Source organism: Lampris incognitus, chromosome 9 (genome assembly GCF_029633865.1).
Source record: "Lampris incognitus isolate fLamInc1 chromosome 9, fLamInc1.hap2, whole genome shotgun sequence".
Taxonomy (NCBI): domain Eukaryota; kingdom Metazoa; phylum Chordata; class Actinopteri; order Lampriformes; family Lampridae; genus Lampris; species Lampris incognitus.
The window spans coordinates 23,889,317-23,902,934 of NC_079219.1; the positions used below are offsets into that span (position 1 = coordinate 23,889,317).

General features: G+C 41.2%; 1 protein-coding gene across 7 annotated transcripts in view; it reads left to right on the forward strand.

Moving 5' to 3' along the window:
• Positions 1-13,618, forward strand: part of ubr5 (ubiquitin protein ligase E3 component n-recognin 5) — a 66,941-nt gene that overhangs the window by 35,299 nt on the left and 18,024 nt on the right. For all 7 annotated transcript variants that reach the window (XM_056286006.1, XM_056286007.1, XM_056286009.1 and 4 more), the window contains exons 20-40: positions 258-455; positions 872-1,082; positions 1,348-1,474; positions 1,719-1,870; positions 2,004-2,099; positions 2,377-2,500; positions 2,667-2,764; positions 3,048-3,205; positions 3,459-3,550; positions 3,690-3,836; positions 4,457-4,575; positions 4,689-4,815; positions 6,048-6,177; positions 6,574-6,734; positions 6,900-7,139; positions 7,465-7,588; positions 8,112-8,223; positions 8,424-8,555; positions 12,175-12,432; positions 12,842-13,110; positions 13,227-13,438. In XM_056286006.1, the coding sequence (XP_056141981.1) occupies positions 258-455; positions 872-1,082; positions 1,348-1,474; positions 1,719-1,870; positions 2,004-2,099; positions 2,377-2,500; positions 2,667-2,764; positions 3,048-3,205; positions 3,459-3,550; positions 3,690-3,836; positions 4,457-4,575; positions 4,689-4,815; positions 6,048-6,177; positions 6,574-6,734; positions 6,900-7,139; positions 7,465-7,588; positions 8,112-8,223; positions 8,424-8,555; positions 12,175-12,432; positions 12,842-13,110; positions 13,227-13,438 (3,287 nt within the window). The remainder of the gene's footprint in view (positions 1-257; positions 456-871; positions 1,083-1,347; positions 1,475-1,718; positions 1,871-2,003; positions 2,100-2,376; positions 2,501-2,666; positions 2,765-3,047; positions 3,206-3,458; positions 3,551-3,689; positions 3,837-4,456; positions 4,576-4,688; positions 4,816-6,047; positions 6,178-6,573; positions 6,735-6,899; positions 7,140-7,464; positions 7,589-8,111; positions 8,224-8,423; positions 8,556-12,174; positions 12,433-12,841; positions 13,111-13,226; positions 13,439-13,618) is intronic.

The window sequence follows — 13,618 nt, forward strand, 5'->3', positions numbered from 1 at the left end:
TTTGAAACGGATTGCTATTATTGAAGGACATCTCAAGTTTGGTGAAATGAAAGATAATTCAATGTTGTTAAAAAATTTTAGTAAAAATTTCAAACATTGCAGATTTGTATTGCATAAAAATCCTGCATGTTGTTTGTTATCGTTTAAATTACAGAACCTCCCACTGTCAAATCCAGCTCGAATAGGGCTGTAGTTTTTTTAAGAGTAGAGTTGATGTGTGGTAAAACCTCTTGACATTTAAACAATATTTCTTCTAGGAATCTCCCATCATTCTCCGGGACGGAAATGGCACAATCTACCCAATGGCCAAAGACTGCATGGGTGGAATTCGAGATCCTGATTGGCTGGACCTACCACCCATCGCTAGCCTTGGCATGGGGGTGCACTCTCTAGCTAATCTCCCCTCCAACTCCACCATTAAAAAGAAAGCTGCTATTATTATCATGGCTGTTGAGGTAAAAGTCAAAAGTAATACACATAATATAGAAAACTGTTTTGTTTGTAAGATCTTCAAAGGAGAATTATTTCAGAGTGATAAGTAAAATGTTTGTAGGTATATTACCTTGTATCCAAGGCACTAAGAATGGCTGAATAAATGATCATACAACAGAACAAACTACCCTTTGTGTGATGGCATTGCTTTTCCTGCCTTTTGACCTTTCAAGTGGCCCAACAGCCTTGAGTTGTTAAATATCAATCCTCAGCTCCCCCATGTCATAACACTCGCCCCAGTACTTCCTAAAAGACCAGAAAACGCCTTTGTCGTCTTTATCACAGTGAAATATGCTAAGTGGCTGTTCTACAAATCAAGCACATCCAAAGGAATTGACAGACATTACTAAATGGTCCTCCTTTTCTTTGTGCATCTTAGAAGCAGACATTGATGCAGCATGTGCTGCGCTGTGACTACGAGGCATGTCGGCAGTACCTTGTGAATCTAGAGCAGGCCTTCCTGTTGGACCATAGCAGTCAGGCTCTTGGAGCCCTGCTTGGCCACCGCTGCGATGGCAACCGCAACATTCTCCATGCTGCTGTATCTGTCTGCTTCCCTGTCAGTAATAAGGAGACCAAGGAGGAAGAAGGTAAACTAGAGTGATAACAGATTGTGTGAAGATCTCTCTGAAATGGGCAGATGATAACAGAGAGATAATAGCTCTGATGTCCATTTCTTTCTCAGCTCCTCCCAGCCATTACCTTTGTTATCATAATTTAAAAATAAATGCAAGCGTGGAAGATCACTTTTTCACTTAACATTGAATTCCAACTTGCATTCTGTTCTGTTCATCTGTATCTATTGATTGCCTAGCTTCTGTCTCCATGGTAACGGTTGGTGCTGTGTTATTTCAGAAGCTGAACGTTCAGAGAGGAACACATTTGCAGAGCGTCTGTCTGCTGTAGAGGCTATTGCCAACGCCATTTCTGTGGTCTCCAGCAACAGCTCTGGGAATAGGACTGGCTCTTCTAGTAGCAGAGGGTAATAAGCAGCTGATATAAAGTGCTGTGTTGTTGTTGCACTAAAGGAAATGCATGAAAAAGAATAGTCTGTCTATGCTGGTAACCAAATAAAGTTTCCAGATTCCGTTCTTTTGAGAAAGGTGTCCTTCAGTAAAGTCCAGCAAATGCGCAAATCAGTTTGCATTACTCTTGTAATACCAAAACAGATACTGTCAAGCATGGACTCGGTGTTAATCCCGTCTTGTCATGTGCATTGTCTCCAGGCTTCGTCTGAGAGAGATGATGCGACGGTCTCTAAGAGCGGCAGGCCTTGGCCGTCATGAGTCTGGCCCATCCTCCAGTGACCACCAGGACCCTGTGTCTCCACCTATCGCCCCTCCCAGTTGGGTACCAGACCCCCCACCCATGGATCCTGGTCAGTAAAGCAAAGCCCCATCTGTGGATTCTTACATGTCTTCTTTTACAATTTGATTTTTGCTGAAGGAGAGTTAAGATCATTACATTTCTATTTCTGCCCTTCTTCAACCAATGATTTTTTCCCCCAATAGACGGTGACATTGATTTCATACTCGCTCCAGCTGTTGGTTCACTGACCACTGCCGCCACGGGAGCCAGCCAGGGACCTAGCACTTCCACCATAGCAGGTCAGAAAGAAGGAGACCATATTTCTTTAAAGCCAGTTGGAATTTGATTTATATGAATAATGGGGTTCAGGGATGCATTTGTATTATCTTAAATGTGTGAGGTATTTGAGAGTAGCTGAAGCGTCATAATATTTTGTTTTTCATTTGATCCCGTTGCCTCTTCAGTCATGGGTTTTTTTTACTTAGCCATATACAAGTTAGGTACTTCAGCATTCTGTAAAAAACAAATGGAATTGAGTTTGATATCAAATGGATTTTCTCTTCACTGTCTGAGCAGGTCCATCCACTGAGCCAACTGTAGTTGAATCTAAAGACAGGAAGGCCAATGCCCACCTTATCCTCAAGCTAATGTGTGACAGTGTTGTTCTGAGGCCACACCTTCGGGAGCTGCTCTCTGCCAAGTACATCCCTTAATTTATATATGAGAATATTTGTCTGAAGTCACAGAAAATGTTAAAATAATTGGGCAAATTGACATAAATTCTTGGATGACTGTTTTTGTGTTTTTTTAAAAAAAAAATTATTCTTGTGGTCTCTAAAGTGTGTGGCTGTGTTGTTATTTGACAGGGATGCCCGTGGAATGACCCCGTTCATGCTTGCTGTGAGTGGAAGAGCTTACCCTGCAGCCATCACTGTACTGGAGGCTGCTCAGAAAATGGCCAAGGGTAGGTCACTCAGTCAGCTCACAACTGGCTGTCCTAAACAAGGTCAGCATGTGGAGGAAACTGTCTGTTGTGCTTCGTAGGTGATGAAACAGCACAACAATTTGTTTCATTTTTTTGTGAAAGTGATGTAATTTGAAATGGTTGGGTAAAAAAGAAACTGAGCATAGGAACTTATCCATAATTTGAAAGTATGGAGGCCGACTTTGACTGTCCTGTTTACAACCAGCGTCCCCCTTTCCTCAGTTTATTATTTTTTCCACCCTCAATTCCGTTTATAACACAGTGGGTGACCCCGGCATTGCAGAGAAGGAGGATGCAGACTCTGTGTTTATGGAGATGATCTGCCCCTCGGGGACCAACCCGGATGATTCTCCTCTCTATGTCCTTTGTTGTAACGACACCTGCAGCTTCACTTGGACTGGAGCTGAACACATCAACCAGGTCAGTTCCACAGGAGGCTACACACTATAGTCTAAACGAAAAACACCTGTTCACTAAAAAACAGATTTGTTAAAGCTGCATCAAACCAAATTCAAGGGTGCCTATTTTAAGGATGTGTTTTTTTTTTTCTTTTACTCAATATTTCAGGCTATTTTGGGTGTGGGCAAAATCGACTGGTTTTGCAAATTGGTCTTGATGATGTTTTGATTAAGTGTTCACACACTGAAAGGTATCATGTCATCGGCTTTTTTAGGATATCTTCGAGTGCAGAACTTGTGGTTTGCTTGAGTCTCTCTGCTGCTGCACCGAGTGTGCCAGGGTGTGCCACAAGGGACACGATTGCAAGTAAGTGCTAGCCTTTACCCTTATAGCCATGTCCAAGCTTAGAGAATATTTTTTATCACTACTTTTGATCAGCCTTATGTCAAACCGGGTCCTAATTTTGGTAATAATCTTTTTGTATGGGTGCTGCCCTCTCTTCTAGGCTTAAAAGGACCTCTCCCACAGCATACTGTGACTGCTGGGAAAAATGTAAGTGCAAAACACTGATAGCTGGACAGAAGGCTGCTCGCCTGGATCTGCTTTACAGGTTACTCACCACCACCAACCTGGTTACCACACCAAACAGCAGGTAAGATCCCAGTGAGACCATATACATTTACATTTTTAATTCTCTATATTTTTATATTTTTCTTTCATTCCCTTATTTTTATCATAATCCTCATCTTATCGGCTCTAATTCTCTAAGTTTTAATTATCCTCTTGTAATTTTATCCTGACTGTGGTTTACCTTGTTCTGTGGAGCGGATCTGGCATTTTGTCCTATTTTTTTCTTGTATTTTGTTGTTTTATCTAGACTATGCATTATTTTATCCTGTTGTGCAATGCACCTTGTAAAGTTGTTTAGAAAGGTGCGATATAAATAAATAAAGTTTTTTATTATTATTGTTATTATTGTTATTATTATTATATACAGCACTCTCCTGTACCATTTAGTACTGAAACTACAACTTGCCCTGTGTTTTAATCTATTGTAGGGCAGTGGGGGCTTTTCCAGTGAGACGACTAATAACCTAATAATTTTATATAAAAAAACTATTAAAAAACCTGATTGCTTTCTCTTTATAAAGACAAATGGAGCCATTGAACTGTTAGAAGTGTAACTTGAAAGGAAAAATTTAATGTGGGCACAATTGCTGGTTCTTTGGGTAATAAGTGATGTTTCTCCCAATTGTATTTTCCCATTTATAGGGGGGAGCATATATTACTCTTTCTGGTGCAGACAGTTGCCAGGCAGAGCGTTGAGCACTGTCAGTACCGACCACCGCGCATCAGAGAGGACAGGAACCGCAAGGCTGCCAACGCAGAAGGTAGGCACCGGATCTTTTGTCATGTCTTTTTTCTTCACCTATCACCAGCCACATGCAAGTGAGTGGTTATTATCCCCCCAAGACAACTGTTATATGAAAAACCCTCCCCCCAGACTCTGATATGCCGGACCATGACCTTGAGCCTCCCCGATTTGCCCAGCTGGCTCTGGAGAGGGTGCTGCAGGACTGGAATGCACTCAAGTCCATGATCATGTTCGGTTCCCAGGAGAACAAAGACCCGTGAGTAAAACCAACTAGGAGCACAGTCAGTGTCCCAGTTTTACATTGCAAGACACTGGCAAATTGATGAAGATGCTTTAGCAAAGCAACATCAATCCTTAAGGTTCTGGTATTAGATTTGTCATTCAGGTGTATTAGGAGTCTTGTTTGGTGCAATAGTTTTATATTTGTGAAAGCAAAAGAATAATGCAGTCTGATACACAGCAGAGGCATAACTGATTCACTGTTAGAGCTCTAAATTCTGAGCTACAGTTGGTGTGGTTACAAGTAAACCTTTCATTCACTCCAAATGAATGCCCTCCAAATGCATATCTCAAAGGTTAGGGTTAACTCACATCATCAACTGAACATATTTGGATGCTATTTTTCCAAAACGAAGATCTATTAAATTTGTTGTTTCTAACCTTGCAACCAGGCATTCAGGAATTGTTAAATCTTTGAAAGTGAGTTTGAAAGCCAAAAAAGAGAGTTGTATCTCCCACAGACCAGTTTTGTTCCCCACAAACTTGGTGTTTTCCTGAACGATGCAAATGTCACTTCTGGGTGAATACACATGCACATCAAATGAGATGTAGTTACATTATTTTGGCAACTAACATTTTCTTGTTAAATATATTATCAGAATGTTTGTCCATTCAGGGGCGTCTGGGTATTCCGTTGCCTGCCAACATGGGGATCGTCGGTTTGAATCCCCGTGTTACCTCTGGCTTGGTCGGACGTGCCTACAGACACAATTGGCCGTGTCTGCGGGTGGGAAGCTGGATGTGGGTATGTGTCCTGGTCGCTGCACTAGCGCCTCCTCTGGTCAGTTGGGGCACCTGTTCGGGGGGAGGGGGAACTGGGGGGAATAGCGTGATCCTCCCACGCGCTACGTCCCCCTGGCAAAACACCTCACTGTCAGGTGAAAAGAAGCAGCTGGCGACTCCACATGTATCGGAGGAGACGTGGTAGTCTGCATCCCTCCCTGGACCGGCAGGGGACTGGAGCAGCGACCGGGGTAGCTGGGAAGAGTGGGATAATTGGCCAAGTACAATTGGGGAGAAAAAAGGGGGAAAATTTGAAGAATTTTTTTTTTTTTAATGTTTGTCTCTTCAGCACTTGGTCTATTTACACAGGAGGTGTTCACATGATGTAATATTGATCAGATTTGGTTATCAGTCTGATTATGGGTGAAATATTAGGCACCATGGAGATGTTGCTAATGTGACTACTATGTGGTCTGTGTGCTCTAGACTTAGTGCCAGCAGCAGGATTGCCCACCTTTTGCCTGAGGAGCAGGTCTACCTGAACCAGCAGAGTGGCACTATCCGCCTTGACTGTTTCACCCACTGCCTCATTGTCAAATGTGCACCTGACATTACGGTGAGTCTATTTGGTCTCTCTTGACTTCCAGACAGCATCTAGCAGGGGTGGTTGGTGCCCTCTGTTTCTCACTGTAGTCTTCCTTTCATGACACGGTGCAGTGTCTTATAAAGTAAAGCCACCTTAAAAATCTTGCTTCGGTATAGTTAAAATGGATACCATCTTATAAAAAGTAACTGAGGAAAGTGCATAACTACAGGGTTTACAAGGGAATCGTCATTGAAATTACTCGGTCATTTTCTCTGCTTTCCTGTTCTTCTTTTCACCCTTGGACTTGTGCTATTCGAAGAAAAACTCAAAATAAGGATCAGACTGCATGACTCAAGGTTTTGTCTCTCTCTCTCTCTCTCTCTCTCTCTCTCTCCCCCCCCCCCCCCCCCGTTGATCTCCCACTAGTTTATAGACACCCTCCTGGGGACACTGGTGAAGGAATTGCAGAACAAGTATACTCCTGGTCGGAGAGAGGAGGCAATCAATGTCACTAGACGCTTTCTGCGCTCTGTGGCTCGGGTCTTTGTCATCCTCAGTGTGGAGATGGCCTCTTCAAAGAAGAAAAAGTAAGGCTGGAACTCAATTGTGTTTTGCTCCCCTGACCTTGTGCCACTTGTTGAGCAAAGCTGGAATTCAGTACACAATTGAAGTGTAGCAATTATAACATGATCTGGTGAAGTGTATGCAACAAATGTTGATTTTTATATTTTTCTTGATTTTCCTCCACATAGCAACTTCATTCCCCAGCCAATTGGAAAGTGCCGGCGTGTATTCCAGGCTCTGCTACCTTATGCTGTTGAGGAGCTTTGTAACGTGGCAGAGTCTCTGATTGTCCCAGTGCGTATGGGAATTGCAAGACCCACAGCTCCATTCACCCTGGCCAGTACCAGCATTGATGCAGTGCAGGGCAGCGAGGAGCTTTTCTCTGTGGAGCCTCTTCCACCAAGACCCTCACCTGACCAGTCTAGCAGGTCAGTAGTTTTACATGCAGGGCTTTCTTGTCGGGACATCTAGTGGATTTTTTGAATTTATACAAATGGATTTGAAACCTTTCAACCTTCTTGGGGTTTTCTTTTCACATTTCTCCATTTTCCCCTACTCTCACCCATGAATTAATAAAGACTAATTAGTGAACCTCCCACTACATCACTGGTAAAAATTGGTCAAAATTCTCATTCGAATTTTCATCCCTTAAACGGTCTTAATCCATACTACAAAACTGTTGGTCTTTCTGACAGTTGTGATCTTCCATGTGCTGTCAGGAATTAATCAAAGCTTCTGCTCGGTCTCTCCCAGCTCCAGTCAGGCAGCCTCCTCCTACATCATCAGGAACCCTCAGCCCCGGCGCAGCAGTCAATCCCAGCCTGTCAGAGGCAGAGATGAGGAACAGGATGATATTGTCTCAGCAGATGTGGAAGAGGTGGGGAGTCTCATTACAGAATAATTGTGCGGATGATGACCTTTGGATGTCAGTGTTCATTTCAGTGGTGAAATTCTAAGAATGCATCTTAAGTGTAATTACTCAGTGTATGGGTCTGTTAGCAAGGCAGTATTTTGTCTAGGTTTGCATCAATTTTAAAGGAAGTAGTCAAAGTGGTTTTTCTAATGTGACATATTTTTGAGTTTATTCCTAAAGCTTTACTGTTCAAATTTTGTTAGAAAGGGAAATTTGTGCTCTAGTCCATCCATAGACATAGATCAACAGCATTGTATTTTCATGATTACTTTTAATTTAGATATGAAAAAACAAATGTCTCACGGTATGATAAAATTCCATTGTCTTTAGCAACTAACCTAAATTTTTGTTTAGCTCATCACCTTGATGGTAGATGTGCATTTGGTTTACCTCTAATAAATAATTTGTTTAGTAGCAGATGAGCTGCAGTTTTGCCTCAATCATTTATCAGCTGTCTTATTGGCTTGTTTTCTTGCTTGTCTCCAAGGTTGAGGTTGTTGAGGGTGTGGCAGGGGAGGAAGATCACCATGATGACCAGGAGGAGCAGGGAGAGGAGAATGCAGAGGCAGAGGGGCAGCATGATGAACATGATGAGGATGGTGAGAGACAGCAATCCTTTGTACTGTAGTGCTAAATATGACAGCTGTGAAGTAGGGTTGGTCATCGAATTTTTTTCTTGTTGGTTTATTTTTGTTTATGCTAAACATTTCCTGACCCAGAATCTGCAATAAGCAGTAATTGGAGCCTCTCCTCTTTTATTTTGTTTTTTTATGCTATTTGTTTCTTTCCCTGGTGCTAGGGAGTGACATGGAGTTGGATCTCCTAGCAGCAGCAGAGACTGAGAGCGATAGTGAGAGTAACCACAGCAACCAGGACAACGCCAGTGGCCGCAGGAGTGTGGTCACTGCAGCCACAGCTGGGTCTGAAGCAGGTCAGTCAAATCTTTCATTAACCTGAAATCGTATCTTAAATTTAGATATCAACATAAGAAATTCAAAATCCTATTCTCTGACTCATTAAAAATTGTGTCCCCAATCTATACTAGGTGATATAGTGATATTGATGATTATCTCAAATACATTTTCCAGGAGTTTGAAATAAACACAGCCCAATTACTTTTGATGATGACTAGTGGCGTTCTGCTCATGTTTGACAACCAGCAGATGAATGACAGAACCGCCAGTCATTTAGCCACTACACACTACACTGGTGGAGATACGATAGTTGCAATACTTAAGCACTTAGTTGTTTCACAAGTTTTTCCAGAGTGAGCCCAATGGCAAAGTACTCCTTATGCAGCTCCGCCACCAGTTAATTAACCCTTTGAGAGTTTTCAGCATAGAATGAAACATGGACCATGTTTCTATCCAAGTTAGGGATGTGCAGATGTGACTTTTTTTCAATGCGGATAATGATTCTGAGTATAAATCTTTTAAGCATCAGCTGACACCGATTACCAATCCAATCTATTAATTTTGATGAGCAGCACAGCCCTAGGCTGCTAGTTTGGGGTCAATGGGCAAAAAAGTTTTTTTTCCCCCACCCTTAAAGGAATACAGGCTTTTGTATGCCGGAAATACAGTTAATTAAGCAACTTTGCTTTTATTTATGAAAATTTACTCATGGATTTTGGTATCAGATTTTAGCCTTGGACAAATTCTTTGATACTAATATTCCATTTTAGACTGGTATCAGCCCGAAATCCGATATCAGTATAGATGCATTTTTTTGAGTAAACTTTTTAAAAAGTCGGAAGTTTTCATGAGTTTAATTTCTTTTGGCATATTTTAAATGATTAAATAATTTCCCTTTGTGCAGAACTAACACTACGTTATCCCAATACATGCTGTTCTTGAAATTCTGAAAATCAGTTTCCAACACTTTTTATTGCATAATCTTGTTCTCAGCACGCCCAATTTTTACCATCAAGTGAAAATTAAGACTGAAATTTTTGGATTTTATTCATAACTGAAAAATTCGCTGGAAAAGAAAATTGATAGGAACTACTACACAGCTAACAGGGCTGGGTATTGGCAAGGACCTTATAATACGTATCACCATGCCATATAATATGAAAATAAAGTGTGCATAATAAGTATTCTTGTTGTGTCATAGAACACACTGAACTCAACTGCAATGTAGATGTAGATGCCATAACACCATAAAATAAAGTGCATATTAAGTATTTTTTATTGTCACTGAACACATTGAAATGAAATGTAGATGCCATATCATATGAAAATAGTGTGCATATTAAATATCCTTGTTGTGTCACAGAACACTGAACTGCAATGTAGATGCTGTAACATAAAATAAAGTGCATATTAAGTATTCTTATAAACAAAACTCATAAAACTGAAATAGTCAATATTTTGTAAATGAACTGTAAACATTAACATACTGTAATCCAACTGATTATTTGCAGCTGTCCACTATACTTGAGATTACCTATGAAATGGTTACATTTTAATTCTTAAATTGTTAAAATTATTGTCTGCATGGTGTCTTTTTAAGTGAGATTGTAAGTTGGTTGTGTTCCCTGAATATTGTGTAGTATGACTGAGCTTTCAAACGGCATTAGTTTTATCCAAATTGTTACTCCGTTTTGTCTTTAAACCCAAAGTGCACCCAAACATCGGCTTTGAAAGACAAAGGCGCTGCTCTAATATTTTCTGCCATGCTTGCTTCTGAAACATTGCTGGAATTGCCAGGAGGCAACTAGCCTACTACTAGCCCACAGCAGTAGTAGTCATTGGCTACTGGTGGAGAAGTCATTGGCTATTTGATTAGAGGGATTTGAGGGATTCAAATCATGTTTTGAATCCGTTTAAAACATGATTTTTTTAATGTATCAATATGAGGGGCAGCAAATTGTGAAAAAAATATTGTAATACTGAGCTGTATCGATTTTCATGGGCAGGCCTAACAGCTAATGTGGCTGCCAGAGGAAAAACTCTGATCCTGAAATCAGAGACTGTTGGCTTTCTTATAACTTTTACAGTTATCATTTGAGAAGTAAATGTATTTGCGAAACTTGTATTGACTTCACAGTCAAAGCGATTTGACTATTATTTCTAAATCACAAAAGTACTTTATTTTCGCTACTTATTGTTTTTGCCACTTTTGTTAACTGTCAAATCACCAGTTTGAGGTTAATTAAACTTGTCCTCTTTGGGGTTTAATACCACAATCACAAATACTATAGATATATATGAAAGTATGCTACTAGATTTGGTTTAATGATATTTAATTTGTTTTTATTAACCTATTCTTTGCTGAGATAAATAAAAATGTTGTTGCGTGAAGAAACGAAGGCTGAAACGGAATCCCTGCTTGTTGTCTTTCATGGTTGACTGTTGTTTTTTTTTAAGTAATCATGCAGTTAATGCTTAGGGAAACGGCGTAGTCTGTCCTTCAAAAAAGAAAACGCTTTAAGGGGCAGTTAACCTTGTTAATTATTGATCATTCATTCAGGGGCACAATTAACCATTTAAATTTGACAGTAGTGGTTATATTGTAAATAGCATGATTTAAAAATTGTTAGTTCCATATGAGAATTTTAATCCTGATTTTCAATTACTTTCAGCCATATCACCGCGGCGCTATACCCAGTTTCTTAACTGTGTTCCCTGACCTTCTCTGGAAATGTTTTCACCTCTCTGGTTGCAATTATTCAACTATCCATCCAGATAGACCTCTGGTACTCTATAGTGTTGGTGTTGGTGAGGGTGTTTGCAATATTGGGTGATCTGTCATGCCACACTGTAATTTTTCAGTCGGACTAATTCAGTCATCGTGTAGTCACTAGTGCCTTAACAGTCATAACGTGGACATGTCTGTGAGCTAATGACATGACAGGCAAAATGGTCCATGGCTCAAAACTCAATGTATCTCATTTGCAGGCAGTAGGGTATCCCTGGCTTTTCCTATTTTTGGTATGGGCTCCTCTTTACTCTAATGTATATACATTATGTTAGGGAGAAAGTGAATTTGCAAAGTGCACAGAGTTTCCCTATGTGAATTTCCTCATCTTCACATTTCGCTTTTATCATAGCTGTCATTAACTAATGCTATCATTCAGTGTAAGTCTAGTAACCTTTTATGCTCTTTCCCCTAAATAACAAACTAATCAAAAGATCTAACTTTTCCTAAAGGTGTGTTGTTTTGCTCTGTAGTTATCTAGTTTGCATTTTCTATTGGTTTTTGTTTCAAGTCCACTTTTGAATACCAATTATTAAAGTGTTCTTGCTGTCCATCCAAAGTATCTTGCAGTAAGTGTTAAAATTTAATGTGGGGAAAAAAAAGGTTGACACCATACATTCATTCAGCCCAATTTGACATACTAAAATGGAGTTATTATTTGACTGGAAGTCCCAGCGATTTTAGTGCGTCATTACTGTTGTTTGGCCTTGTGGTGGTGTGGTTCATTAACCTGTACTCCTGCCTGGAGAGAGCTGATGTGAAATGTGAAGTCGGAGGAGGGTGCGGTAAACAGCCCAATAAAACTGTCTCTTTTCCTCTTTACCCCTCCTCTGCCTCTTCTTCCAAAGGTGCCAGCAGTGTCCCTGCCTTCTTTTCAGAGGACGACTCCCAGTCCAATGACTCCAGCGACTCAGACAGCAGCAGCAGTCAGAGTGATGATGTTGACCAGGAGACCTTCCTGTTGGATGAGCCGCTAGAAAGGACAACTAGCTCCTCCCACGCCAACAGCGCAGCCCAGGCACCCCGCTCCATGCAGTGGGCTGTACGCAATGCACCCAGCCAGAGAGCCACTGGCAGCACCCCCTCCAGCGCCTCCACGCCTGCCGGTCAGTGCAGCTAAAAAATAATTTTTCGACTGTTTCGATTCATGGTGTCATGTCTTGTATTATTTAGGCATGCTGTGAGAGCCTTCCACGTGTTGTTGATTTACAGCAGTCACTCCACAGCAAAGTGTCAACTGAAAAATATCTTTTCGTGAATTTTAAAGATTGGATGAGTTGTTTATTCATTATTTCTTTATAAGGTAAAAAAAGCAAAATTCAACTGCCAGTCGGTCGATAGTGGTGAACTGCTCAGTAAGAAAAGGAGTTAACTAACACTGCTAAGTTTAATTGCACAGTACATTCATAGTAAAAAAAAACCCCACTAGTTTGACATGTAGATGCAAGACTCCAACAGATGGCGTGAATTTTTTGGTATGTTTTTTTTTTTTTGTGTGTGTTTTCTCCTTCATAGCAAGCTCCACAGGTCTGATCTACATTGACCCCTCCAACCTTCGTCGCTCCAGCGCCATTAGCTCTAGTGCTGCAGCAGCAGCGGCTGCTCTGGAGGCCAGTAACTCCAGTAGCTACCTTACATCCGCCAGCAGCTTGGCCCGAGCCTACAGCATCGTCATCAGGCAGATCTCAGACCTTATGAGCTTGATTCCCAAGTACAACCACCTGGTCTACTCCCAGTACCCTGCTGCTGTTAAGCTGACCTACCCGGATGCCGTCAGTCTGCAGGTGAGATAGCTTGCCATCCCCCAGCTACAAAAAAATGCACTCTGCTGCCTAAAGAAATGGCAGATTGTTGTTAACTTTGATCTTAAAATGTATTTTGCTTTTATGTGTTAAACCAGAACTATGTTGAAGAGAAACTGATCCCCACCTGGAACTGGATGGTGTCTATCATGGATTCCACGGAGGCTCAGCTGCGTTACGGTTCTGCCCTGTCCTCCGCAGGTGACCCCGGTCACCCCAGCCACCCACTCCATGCTTCTCAGCACTCAGCTCGTAGGGAACGCATGACCGCTCGTGAGGAGGCCAGCCTTCGTACCCTGGAAGGGCGCAGGTAATCTTTTTTTTTTTTTTGCCATCATATTCCATGTCACACTGCCTTACGGGCTTTTAAGCATTTTCTAATAGAGTTCTAACTCTTCATGATTTGAGATGAGGGCGGATTGATTTATACTTAACCTGCATTGATGGAATGGATAGATTTGATATTGATTTATGCTTACATAAAACGGAA